This window comes from Aulostomus chinensis, chromosome 4 (assembly GCF_037954235.1).
Source record: "Aulostomus chinensis isolate RoL2024-O1b breed Wild chromosome 4, RoL_Achi_v1.0, whole genome shotgun sequence".
NCBI classification, from domain to species: domain Eukaryota; kingdom Metazoa; phylum Chordata; class Actinopteri; order Syngnathiformes; family Aulostomidae; genus Aulostomus; species Aulostomus chinensis.
This window is the reverse complement of record NC_141323.1, coordinates 2335350-2348795: the sequence shown is the minus strand read 5'-3', so window position 1 is coordinate 2348795 and position 13446 is coordinate 2335350. Positions and strand designations below refer to the sequence as shown.

Sequence of the window (13446 nt, the reverse complement as noted above, 5' to 3'; positions counted from 1 at the left end):
GTGGAAGACAGATGGTCTGAGGGGTCAGCGCACAGACAGGCCAAAGACTACCAGCCATGAGGTGCTATATGGATGACGTCACCACCCTCCTCCAAATGGCAGCCTGCACAGCCAGACTCCTCAAACGGCTGGAAGAGCTACTAGCCTGGGCTCGCATGAAGATTATGCCACCAAAGTCTCGCAGCCTGTCGATCCGGAAAGAGACCACGAACGAAAACATCATCTTCACTGTGGCGGGTGAAAGAATCCCCCTACTGGCAGAAGCACCTGTAAGAAGCCTTGGCAGGCTGTACACGGCAGACCTCTCTGACAAGAACATGGCCTCAGCTGTCACAGCCCAACTTGAAGAGGCCCTGCACAAGGTCGATCAGTGCCCCCTACCTGGGAAGTTCAAGGTGTGGTGCTACCAGTTTACACTGTACCACCGCCTAATGTGGCCCCTGAAACTGAGCGACATCACATGACCACGGTCTCAAAGCTGGAGGCAAAAGCCAACAACTTTATCAGGAAGTGGCTCAGCCTTCCCTGATCCCTCTCCTCCTCTGCACTGTTTAAGAGAAACACTCTGCAGCTCCCACTGCAGTCCATCAGTCTGGGGTACAAAAAGGAAATGTGAGGCTCCACTTTGAGCTGAGAGGCTCCACTTTGAGCTGAGAGACTCTACGGACCCGGCAATTCAAGCTGCCAACCCTCAGATTCATACTGGACGGAAGTGGAATGCATCCAAAGCAGTTGAGCAGGCAGTGGAACGGCAGTCAGGCAGATCTGGCCTAGGATGGGCAACAGCACCAAAGAGCTGGTCCAAAGCGACCAAGGAGAGGAAGGATCTTGTGATCTCCGAAGTTGCCAAGATGGAGGAGGAAACCTACAAGATCACAGCGGTGAGCCAGCAACAGCAAGGCAGATGGACTACTTGGGAGGCTGTGATCAACAGAACCATCACTTGGGCCGACATGTGGAGAACTCCCCAGGCGAGATTGAGCTTCCGGATTAGGGCCACATACGACACCTTACCCAGTCCCCGGAACCTTCTCACCTGGTTTGGCACAGAAGAACCCTGCCACCTCTGTAGCTCCCCAAACCCAAACCTAAGGCACATCCTCTCTGGATGCAAGACGGCACTGTCACAGGGAAGGCACAGGTGGCGGCATGACAAGGTCCTGCACAACCTAGCAGAGATCCTGGAAGCCCACAGACAGCAAGTAAACCGGGAGAATCCACCCACATCCCCGAAGTGGATCCAGTTTACCAGGCCAGGGATGACAGCGCAGCGCTGCACAGGGACAGAGCGGTCGCTCCTGTCACTAGGAGGCCAGTGGCAGTTCGCAGCCGACCTCAGCCGCCAACTGAAATTACCTGCAGAGATCATAATGACATCCCTACGTCCTGACATCGTGCTCTGGTCAGCGCCTGCCAAAGTCATCATCATGGTACAGCTGACAGTCCCATGGGAGGAACACATGGAGGCCGCGTACGAGCGTAAGAAGGACAAGTACATGGAGTTGGCAGCAACGTGCTCGTAACCTGGGTGGAGACCGTTCACCTTCCCAGTGGAGGTCGGATGAAGGGGCTTCACAGGGACATCCACACAGCGGCTACTGAAGACTCTCGGAGTCGCAGGAGCCAACAGGAAGTGAGCTCTTCATGACCTTACGGAGGAGGCCGAGGAAGGGAGCTTCTGGCTATGGCTTAGAAGGAAGGACAGGGCGTGGGGAAAAGAAGGCTCTTAAGAGAGGCGTTATGGTATGCGGTCAGGCCAACACTTGACTGAGGGAGATGGACGTCCCTGCCATGCACAGTCCCCTGGGACTCATTCCACATACACAACAACAATAATACCGGGATCAGAGTGTGGGTAGAATACAGATCCTTCAGCAGGCTGCAGGGGGTGGCAGGGAGATGTCCCTGTCGCTGCTCCACCTCCCAGAGATGTTCCGGGGGATAATGGAGCGAAACATCAGTGAAGGGTGGCCCCCCGGCTGACGACCCTGCAGTCTGCACAATGGCACCGTCGGAGGTGCGTCAGGCAGAAATGCCAAGCAGGTACGACCACCTGTGCTTACAACTATAGCCTAAGAATTCTAGGGCGGCGATCACAAATAGCAAAAGGTAAATACACATCCATATTGATTAAATTATAACATCAAAAAACAGCACACAATTAACTGTAGATGTATTATCATCATCATCATCATTATTATTACTATTATTATTACTATTATTATTAGCATTATTATTCATTGTAGTTTCTGTAAATTGTGACTATTGAGAGTGCACCATGATTACCTTGTTGTAGTAATTTTTTTTTACATTTAGAGTGTACAAATAGTGACAAAGATAATATAGTCATTTAAAATGGTGATCGGAAGTATTACCATGACATTACATCTGACTTGATTTGTCCTGTCTTAGTGTAATTTTTCACATTGACCACTGGAGGGCAGTGAACACTCTTTTTCGAATACGCGTCGTTTGACTCGCTCTCATTCGTTCCGTTTGTATTTAGGATGCTGCGTTCATCAAATATAGGCCTTTTAAAAATACGAGTATTATCACATAATTACTTTTAATGATTAAGCATCCAGTAATCTCTAGTGTTCTGTTAAGCTGAAACTTAATTTACCCAAAGTCTGATTCAAAATGACTGTGAAAAAGCTTTTTATGAATTAATACAGCTTGATTTTGGGCATATGAATGTATCGCTGACTCTTATTCTGGCCTCACTCGATACAGAATTACCTGAAAATAAGCATCTTATGTGTATGAAATATAAAAGACTTGCCCACAACTTTGACTCCTTATCTTGTCAATGTATCAAAATGTGCCTTCCTTTTGTAATTTCGCAATTGAGTCGTTTGTGTCAATCATGCATCTACGCGTGCTTGCTCAGATATTTAGTATAGATGTTATTGTTTTGTGTATGGAATATGTTTACCTACTATTCCATAATTGCCAGATGTATATTTGTGCCGTCTCACTCTTTAATTCCTAAGTTCAAAACAACGTCATGGTGTCCCTAAGTAGTTCATTTTGATTATACAACAGTGTTTTCGGGTTCTATAGTTTTAACCCACCCAGTGTTTTATTGTTTTTCTAATGATAATGAAGAGGACGACGCTGTAACCGCACGGACCAATGAGAACGCGAATGGCTGTTGATTGACATCTGATCTGACCAAGAGGATTGCCCGGGACAAGGTGTTTATACCTGCCCCTCTCCCGTACAAGGCGACTGTTTTGGTGAGTTGAAGAAAGTTTATTAAAATTGTTTATATGTTTTAAAGCGTTGGATTCGACATATAATACCACCATTCTAATGCTTTTGGTCTGAACTTTCTAAATGAGAAGCAAAATTAAGCTGACAGCGTTGGTTTCTGTCTTAAACGCGAGCTCCGCTGGTCGATGGAAAAGCTTCATTGTTGACGGTGGTTGAAACTGCCTTTTCGCAACAAGCTCGACCGTCCATGTTCATGTGTTAATTCACATTTACACGACTCAGAACTCATCCACTACGTTTATTACTCGTTTGTATCGAATACAAAAGCTGTTTTCGTCGATGAAAGTATACGTTTACAAATGAGTATTCAGTGAGCGGGATCATCATAGTAGCATAGTATTTGTTGTGCGTAATATCACAATAATCCGTTTAGTCGGGTAAATGTGGTTATAGACATTGTTCACCTACTTGTTTCTAATGTATTATCGCTACCCAATGTTGAATGAATGAGCCCCCTACGCGCATGCGCGTATAATCTCAAAGTTTATAAACAGGAGGGTGTCACATGACGACAGTATTGCGAAATTGATAAGAGTGAAACATTCCTCTCGTGTTTACACGGTTTAAACGGGCTAATTCAGCATTGTTTTATCACTGAATTGAACAGAATACAGGTGATTAAAGTGGAGCGTTGATGGAATCTGCAGATAATTGTATAATTAGATCAAAGCAGCCAGCCCAGTCTCACCTTATGTCACCCTACAAGTGTACGTAGAATAATACGTGTTGACACGCGACAAATGCGTAGCACTTCAGTATTTTTAATAGCAAGTACTCTCGTACTCCTAAGCAAGTGTAAACCTGACTGAATTACTTTCCTTACAGTAGAATAGCATTTGTCCAGCCCTATTTATACTATGTTTGTGTGCTTGTGTTGTGCACCAATGGACTAATGTGTATGAGTTTTACTAAAACAGGGTGATATTGATTGCGGTAATATTTCATGCGACTTGAGGTTATATTTTCCGATTGCCGACCATATGCACGAGAGTGCGAAAACGTGCTGGGTCTTATTTCTGTCTTCCATCTCCAGGTTTCATTGACTGTGGTCATCATGGTGTGGAAGGTGGTGACTCCACCTGTGCTGTCCAATAACCCCAAACATCACATGGTGCTGGAGCCTGAACATGCAGGTAACCACAGCAACTGCATCAATGATGTCACTGCTGCCTACAGCTGAAGCAGTTTAGAAAAATGAAACTCTTTCTTCTTCTTCTTCTTCTTCTTCTTCTTCTTCTTCTTCTTCTTCTTCTTCTTCTCATCATTATTATTGTTCTTATTATTATGATTGTGATAAATGAATCAAACACGTATATTGTAATATATACTTCTTTAAATTGGCGGGTAAAGGGTTCACACTTCTATGAAATACCTGGAAACTCATTGAATTTTCAAACAGCAATTCCAGGCCTGTAAAGGTTTTTGGAAAAATGAAAAAAGTTTTGGATTTTTTTTTAAAATTTCAAATAAACCTGAATTGTATTAATTTACTATAACACATTTTTATGTGGTATCAAATCAATAGTGTGTCATTAATTTTAGTCACTGTAAATGTATCAAATAAGACATTTTGAGATAGATTTCCCAGGATCCATATAACTTCTCTCTTGAGTTATTTCTGTGTAAACAGACGTGTCAGAGAATGTAGGTTACTGAAGAAATGAGCCTGAGAAATCTGGCTGGCTGGCTTTCATTAGTGGAGGGGTATGCTTAGTAGTAGCCTGACAAACAGACTCTCTGGATTTTGTTTCACTTCTTTTGAAGATTCAAAAATCCAGATTCAAGGGCTGGAGAAAGACTTTTCAAATACGTCATATTTCCTCTTTGTGTTTTACTATTTCCTACTCCTACCTGTACCCCTATTTTGATGAAAATCTGGCTTTATTAAAAGCTGTGTGAATGCATTGTACAAGGTTGTGAGAGCGCTTGACGTTTTAAAAGAAAGCTTAAAACTTTCTCTACTTAAGCCTTCATCGATTTCTGCATTTTCTCTCTGCACTTCTCTGCAATTTCACTTCAATTTCTCTCTTTTTAAATACATTCCGGTTTTATTCTCTTCTAAATATTTTCTTTGCTTTTGATGTAAGCCACTTTGAGCTGCATTTTTTTTGTATGAAAGGTGCTGTACAAATAAAGTTTAACATTTATTGTTATTAAAGTCATGCACCCAATAAAGTTCAAGCCAAGCACACCACCCACTCCTGGATATCTTCATGTTTTTCCTTTCTCACACTCAGAAGTGATGATGGATGCAGACAGAGACCAATCACATGACTCAGCCAGCTGTGAGGAACGCCTCCCATCCTCTGGCTTCCCCAACAGTGACACCTACATGGAATACGGTACGTGTAACACACATGCAGCTCCTGGTGCTGCAGTGATAGCATGATACAGCTTCTAGTAAACGTAAATCTCTCTTGTAACCTCTTCCCAGACGACCTCCCAAACCTGCAGGAGGTTCAAGAGGAGGGAGAACCAACAACCCTCTATCAAGTGGAGGTGGGAGTGTCACACCAGGAGAGACACGCCCACAGCACACAGTCACCTGATACACAGTGGCTTACACAGTTGGCTCACATTGCCACTGGACCCCAAAGCCCACTACTACAGGTGTACCCCCACAGCAGGTAGGTAAAAACAGGAATTCCTGTTTTTCCCAATTTTGCCATCATTCCCAGAGCCACACAAGACAATAGACAAACAAACCGTCCAACACAATGCTTTGTTTTGTTTTTCTCCAATCATTTAAACCAATGAGAGGTTTCCTACTGAGTACAATGCAATGTCCCACAGTACACCCCGCGTCACAATAATGTTCATTTTTACTGACTCGATTTGAAAGAGGAGTTGACTTGTTTTTATGGGTATTTTAAAGGCTGTAGTACTGAGTTTATCTGAAAGGTTCATCTAATATTGAGCTTATCCTATTCATATCAAGTAAGATGATAAAATATTAGGAACAGATCGAAAAAGAAAAAAACAGCCTTGACAGTTCAGATAATTAAATTATCTTTCCTAGAGATTGAAGTTGAAACTATAAAATGTTATTCTTATGAAGGGGGTTTATACTCAGTAGCAGACCTGCCAGTTGTTACAAGTGTGAGGATTTTTGGGGGGGGATTCAGGCTGCAACCGCCCACGGCGTTCAATGTGTCATTTTCAGCTCCTCCTCCGTCCCCGTCTCAAGCACCAGCAGAGATCTACATTCTTACGCTCGGCCTCCTCCTCCTTCTCACTCCAGCAGCATCTTGTCGCCCACTGGAGGGCGTGGCAGGGAGCGACGCCACAGCAGGGTAGAGCAAACCGCCTTCTTTGCTCTCACTTTTGTGTGCACAAATTCACAAGAAGTTTCATGATTAAATCTCTTTATCTCACCAGTTTTGGACAGTGTCTGTTAATAATACTTAACTTACTAAAACTAAGCTGCATTTATGTTTTAATAAGAGAGCAAACCTGCAACTCTTGTTGTTGTGTTTGTGCCTGATGATGCCTCGTGTTCCCACAGACGAGCAGCGAATGTGACTCTGTAGTGTCCACCAGATCCTCTCCGTCTGATGATGAAGACATGGCCTGGAGTTTCTCAGGGCCGCCTACTGCCTGGCACTGTTTCCTCAAAGGTAGACATACACACATACATACACCAACTGCACAAGTAGATCAACAAGATTCAGCATCAATTCGTCTCTGTGTTTTATTTGGCTGCCCACATTCAAACAGCTTCTCACGATTGTCATGAATTGAAGGACATATCTTATAATTCAAGGTCTTTGTTGTGATCTTAGAGCTGCTTCTTTCTTTTGTCAGGCACTCGTCTGCATTTCCACAGCAGCTCTAATGTGGAGTGGCAGTATGTTGAGGACCTGGTCTCTGGTGACGAAGAGCAGTTCAACTCTCTGAAGGTAGATTATACAACCACTCGTTGTTTTTAATCACAGCTGAACAGAAAAGACAGAAATTTTGAGCGAAAACACTTGCTGCTTTGCAGAGTTACGGCTCTGAGGGTTTGAGGCTTGTGGAGCATTCAGAGAATGTGCTGTCTGGTCAAGCTGTTCTACAGCTGACCTTTGACCCCGGAGCGTTTGGACACGCCTTCATAACTGCCTGCTGCCAACTTGACCACCCCTTCTATGTCAAAAACAAAGGTAGGCCTGTTTAAGAGGAAATTCTGAACAGTTTCAAGACAATGTTGACTTCCATGTGTCTTCTTCATCAGGTTGGTCGTCATTCTACCCAAGCTTGACTGTGGTGCATTATGGGATTCCGTGCTATGAAATGGGGGTTGGAGATGTGTGTCTGCCGCCAGGACACAGAGATGCCAAACAGACTGATGACTCACTGGTCTTTGACACATTCAGGAGGTAAAAGGAATGATTACAGTATTGAGAACTCGTCTGCTGAATATGAAGGGGAAACAAACTGCTCAGTATGTTTGAACACCTTCCAGTTACGACTTCACTCCCCTGGACTCGTCTGCAGTTTACGTGTTGAGCAGCATGGCCAGACGGCGGCGGACCTCCCATTCCAGCGGGGGAGCCGTCTCTCCAGACAGAGACACAGAACAAGGTAACATGTTTTAAGAATATGTCGAAAAAGAAGTCAGACGAAGCATGAAGTCTGTACAAAATTATATTTTACTAAACCCATATAATCTGTTTTAAAACCCACAGATGCTCACAGTCCCAGCCTCACCCGCTCTGCTCATCAGACCAACCCACCACCCAAAAGCCAGCGCATCAGCGAACCTGGAAATAATAATTCCTCACCTAAAAAGTGCAAACGGCCAATGAATGCCTTCATGTTGTTTGCGAAGAAGTTCCGGGTGGAGTACACACAAATGTACCCCGGCAAGGACAACAGGTGGGTGTTCCTTCTGACCATTTCTGTGTATGATTATTTATCCATATTTATTGTAATATAGTGGTGTGTGTGTTGTGTGTGTGTATGTGTGTGTGTGTGTTTTAGAGCGATCAGCGTTCTCCTTGGTGAACGGTGGAAGAAGATGCGAGGTGAGGAGCGTCGGGCATTTACCATCCAGGCCAAAGCTCTCGCAGATGAACAGAAAAGGCTCAATCCAGACTGTTGGAAACGCAAACGCACCAACTCTGTGAGGACACACACACGGCCACACATAAAGCCAAACCAAAGGCCTCGGACCATTGACTAATTTCTTCTCTATGTCCAACAGGGTTGTCATGGAAATTAGGGCTGCAGACAAGAAGCCAGGACAGAGTCTGCAAGAGCGCGCACACACACACACACGCACGCACACATGCACACACATACACACAATTTCAAAGTGACAAGTGAGAGTTGTGTGTAACCCAATTTTGCGCTTCACTATTATATTGACTTAATAACATTGATCTCCCAAAGCTCAGATCTGATTCAGATTCTCCAAAGATTCACACACATTTAATCACACAAACAGCAGCGTTGGCCTTTTCTCTCTGCTGACTCCCTTATGGTTTTAAAGCTGTTAATTTAATGTAATACAGTGCTGTAAATCAGTATTTCTTATCAAGTTTTCAAACATTAAACTTTGAAGCTACAAAGCTCCAACTACAGAGGTTTTATGTAGAACTGCAGTTCCGATCTATGAGTGACGCTACAGCAAAAAGAACATAAAAACGAGAGATCCTGGTTACCTCGAGATTCTTGCAATATGCTTGAAACAGACCCCTTAAATACAAAATGTAGCTATTTTTAAAGAAGTGTATAACAAGTATATATTTGCCTCAGTGTTTTCTTTTATTGTTTATGTAATTAAAAATCTATGTAACTATCATAAAATGAACACAAGAAAGAACCAGTTGAGACAGATTTCAAATAGTCAATGGTGTTTGCTCCCATTTTAACAAAAAGAATCAAGACCAAAAAAAAAAATTCATAAAATGCTTTTAAAAATGCATCGTGCTGATGAAATTAATGCTGCAGTTTTTATAGCCTGCAAACACACACACACACACACACACACACACACACACACACACACACACACACACACACACACACACACACACACACACACTTTTTCCCCCCTTTTTCTCTTTTCGGTACAGCCTCATGAGATTTTATGGATATTGCTGTCTACCATCTTACTGGATACACATGGGTATGTTAGAGTTGCCATTATATGTTATGAGGACTTCTCAAACTTTGTTGCAACAGATATCTCACTGCAGTACAATTACTGTTTTGTTACATCATGTGCCATAATGTGTGTTTCAAAGTAAGTTTGTGTGTCATCAGGTCCATTAGTGAGGGGTGAATAGGGAAAACAACTTCCAGTGACCTAAAAAAACTAGTTTAACTGATGTAATTGCCATGTTTCCAGCAAAGATTAAGAACAGGAAAGATAAAAGATTTTTTTAAATTTTATTTATTTTTTTTGTGGCCCCAGCCGTTTAAATTCACCTGCATGATTTGGTTTTGTAACCATTTCCAGTGAGGGAGTTTGACAAATGAGACAATTCTGCATCATTATTCTTCTTCCCAAGAAAAATATTTCTTTGATATGGAACATTTGCTAAAAAACTTACATAAAAGGTTTGGTATTGTTGTTTTTAAGTGGATGGAAGTGCTTTTACTCGTGGGTTATTAGTGATGCAGGGTGTTGTGGCTGGTAAGGGATCGTTCTATGGAAATGGTAAAACAGTAACACTTCAGTTTTAGTCCTATTGATGAAAATTTTAACAAATGGCATATAGCACACTATTATGTAGTCACAAGGTTGTATTACGAACAGATAAGGAATGACATATGTCTCTATTATATAGGTTGTAACTGTTACAGTGTGTTATAAACAGTCAATTAGATGATACACTTAGAGTGTTGCCAAAACCTAGGGTGGGTGCTGAAAGTCACATTGCATTTTGAGGTTTTTCTTGACGCACTACATACACTTTATCATGTGTGACAGCTACAGTATAATGAAGAAATCTTGATATAATTCTATATAAAGAAATATATATATTTTTGTTCTGACATTTATTATCTTTTTGTGGTTGTGGATTGATCTTTTTTATCTTATATAATGTCATGTACAGGTCAATTTAGGGAGACAATCCAATACAGTGTATTATGGTATAAATAAAGCCAAGTTAAACCTTTTTTGTTGTATCTTCACGTTCCTTGTCGGAGTCCGACATTGAAAGAAAGACAAGTTTCAACCCTGCACAAGGTTTAAATCAAATCTTTATTCTTGTTGCTATGTACATACTGCGCCAGTTTGTGGCTTGAGATAAAGGTATAGACACAAAGTCACTACTCTACAGATAAAAAGAGATAACGTTCCTTTAAAACTATAAACATGATCAATATTTTAGGGCTAAAATTATCAAATAGAATCCACCGTTATATATGTGTAAATGACTAGAAAATCCTTTTGATAGTAAAATAGAAAATATAGAGGTACAGTATAAACATATGGTAATTTGAGCTTTTGACGTCCTCGGGAATATTTACATAAAAATTTCAGACATATTTGAGTTCTGTCTGCCTTAAGTCACTGGCTCGGTTGATTTGTGCCATTTTGAATCTCCAGATGAGCCACACAGGCGTGACGGATGCAAAATAGGCGGTGATGGGAGCTTTAATATCTTTAGAAGTAGAGATTGAGGGTGTGCGATCGCATCGAGGAAAACATTTGATCTCCCTCAAAATCAGAACAGTCATAGCTAGTGAGTCAAAGTCACAGGTCTCACCTTCAGAGTTCCATTTTCAGTACAAATTCACATCTTTTGGCTTATAAGTCCCACGGTTGTATCAAAACGGTACAATAACATGATTTACAAAAGGCAATGGGTACCAGAGACCATGAGCAATTGGCGACAAAATGAGAACAGAGAGGGCCGACAGTGTTAGAGGTCAGCAGGTCTGAGGCCTTCGTCCACACAAGATTACACAGTAGTTTAAGTCCCATTATCTGCACATTATCTGCTGGTCACTGTGAAGTGCAAGTCATCATCAGTAAGAAAAAAAAAAAAAAAAAAAAAGCTGCTGAGAAAATTGTTTTTGCACAAGTTTCCTTTTTTTTTTTTTACTGAAGTCATCTTACTAAAATTCCACTTAAAGTCAGTTGTTTCTTTTGGTTTGCCTCTTTTCACTTATGGGTGTAAGTTTAACAAACATGGAAAATTACCAATTAACGAGGGAAATGTTAAGAGCTACGCAATTTATTGAAGGTAGGTCTGTTACTGGGAAAAAAACTACACTGCCAGACTCAAATTCAGTATAAGTCATTTTGTTAACATTTTGCAATAAGGGTACAATAAATAACAGTTAATTACTGCTTAAGTAAGTAGTTCTGTGTGCTGCGGGTGTGTAAGCATTACCTATGCATAATTAATTTTTGTTAATCTATTATTTATTGATATTGTAAACCGCTAACCCTTCCCCAACCTCACTTATGTTTTACCTTAATTTGTTCCCTACCCATTTAGGTAACATGAACACCATAAGCGTTTACTCGACATTAATTAATGGTTAACTAATAGCTAATAAAGCATGAACAACAGTTAATTAAGCTTTAACGAACAGTTATCTAAGCATTAACTAATGATTACTAATATAACCCAATTGTAAAGTGTTAACATTGTTTTTCATTCATATATTTCAATTTATTTTTGTTGTAAATCAATTACTCAATTTCAGACTGTGTGGTTTGTTGTCAGCAGAGGTTTAAGTCACAAGCAAGTCTTGAGTGTTTACCTTCGAGTTGAATGTCCCAGATTGCTATGGTAAGAAAAAGCAAATCAAGTTGAGTCCCTGCTATTTTTCAAGCTAGACGAGTCATTACTCCACTCAAATAAGTACCAAGAAATTATCATAATCAATAAAATGCAGAACTGATGCCAAGTCTAACCTGGCCTAAATTTAGCGTTAGCTTCCCAGCGAATGCCTGACCAGTTTGTAGATTTGTTTTGTGACACATGACAGTTTTCTTTGAGTTTAGTGATGACAGATGAAGTTTGATGTGTCACTGATTTTTTTTTAAGATGCAGATGAGTGACGACTGCTGATCTCTTCTTCTTACTGTCATCAAAAATGTAATCATTCAATCCAAACTTTATGCTATATTACCGCTTTGTGCATTTGCCTCTGGTCCTCTGCTGGTCTGGTGCAGTTTAGAAATAAAGTCACTGAATGTTTTAAGAATCCATTCCAATGAGTCAATGCCTCAGAAAATACATATATTCAATTGAAAAAAATCATTAAGTCTTGACTTTTGAAAACCAAATTAGAGTAAAGTCCTTAATCAGTGTTAGTTAAGCAAATCTCAAGCAAAGTAATTGAACTCACATCCCTCCGCCTCCACCTGGTCATCAGGTTTTTGTTGGATAAGCAGTGAAGGCTTCTCCTCTCTTCAAAGGTCTGGTTCAGTCTGTATCTGAGTCTGCTGAACATGCTAACTCTTTGACAGTATGAGAAGTAATCGGGTGACACCTATGAAGTTGACTTTTGATGATGCGTCCTACTCTTCCAGGTGTGAAAAGACACGACATTAAGGTGCCATCTCTACATCAGACAGCTCAAGTATTGTAACAGGCTTCAATCAGGATGAAAATAGCTTACTTTTTTTCACGAGGTTATTCCAAAGGTGGAATAATAAGAGGTATTCGTAGATCTCATTAAGTGATTAAATTTCATTTTTATACACTGAATAAGATGAATGATATCTGATCACTGAACATTAACATGCTCAGCGGACACAGCTTTCCCCTCAGCACTCAATCTATCCTATTGTGAGTTTGCAGATGTACAATACACATACTGCAAATGTGCTTCTGCTAAATGTCCATGAGCCTGTGAGTATGAAAGTGTGTGTGCAACTACATGAGAGACTCCAGGCTCTCCGCGATGTTTGTCTGCCCCAATGGGACTGATCCATTGGTTTCTGGACTCTGCAGGGCTCTCTGGTCTTCCTGGCTGCTCACTAGACTCAGCACGGCTTGGTACAGGTACTGATACTGCTCCTGCATGAACCAAAGCACAGGTTGAAGGTGGCACCGGGTATATTTCAGTATGAAAATACATCTTGTTGGATGATGTCTTTACAAATTTGGGGGCTATAAAGAAAACACCACCCTCCCCAGGCCTCTGCACAGCTCATCAGATCCCTCAGAGTTCAGCCCACAGTATCAACATTGTATTGCAGTATTGATACTGCTT

General features: G+C 41.4%; 2 protein-coding genes across 4 annotated transcripts in view; one reads left to right on the top strand and one right to left on the bottom strand.

Annotated features, from left to right (window-relative positions):
• Positions 1 to 56: 56 nt before the first annotated feature.
• LOC147262291 (HMG box-containing protein 1-like) lies at positions 57 to 10379 on the top strand. The gene is made up of 16 exons (XM_086202505.1): positions 57 to 395; positions 696 to 1492; positions 1552 to 1633; positions 3180 to 3239; positions 4310 to 4409; positions 5514 to 5618; positions 5711 to 5903; positions 6440 to 6569; positions 6782 to 6893; positions 7081 to 7175; positions 7262 to 7418; positions 7490 to 7634; positions 7721 to 7839; positions 7944 to 8133; positions 8239 to 8380; positions 8462 to 10379. The coding sequence occupies exons 1-16, from the start codon at positions 57 to 59 to the stop codon at positions 8477 to 8479; spliced, it is 2784 nt and encodes a 927-aa protein (XP_086058631.1). The 3' UTR covers positions 8480 to 10379.
• ptprz1b (protein tyrosine phosphatase receptor type Z1b) overlaps positions 10363 to 13446 on the bottom strand; it is a 77131-nt gene continuing 74047 nt past the window's right edge. For 2 of the 3 annotated variants that reach the window (XM_086201024.1, XM_086201027.1), the window contains one exon: positions 10364 to 13250. In XM_086201024.1, the coding sequence (XP_086057150.1) occupies positions 13107 to 13250 (144 nt within the window). In that variant the 3' untranslated portion in view covers positions 10364 to 13106. Of the gene's footprint in view, positions 13251 to 13446 lie in introns of all 3 variants that reach the window. The other variant, XM_086201026.1, reaches the window with a different exon arrangement.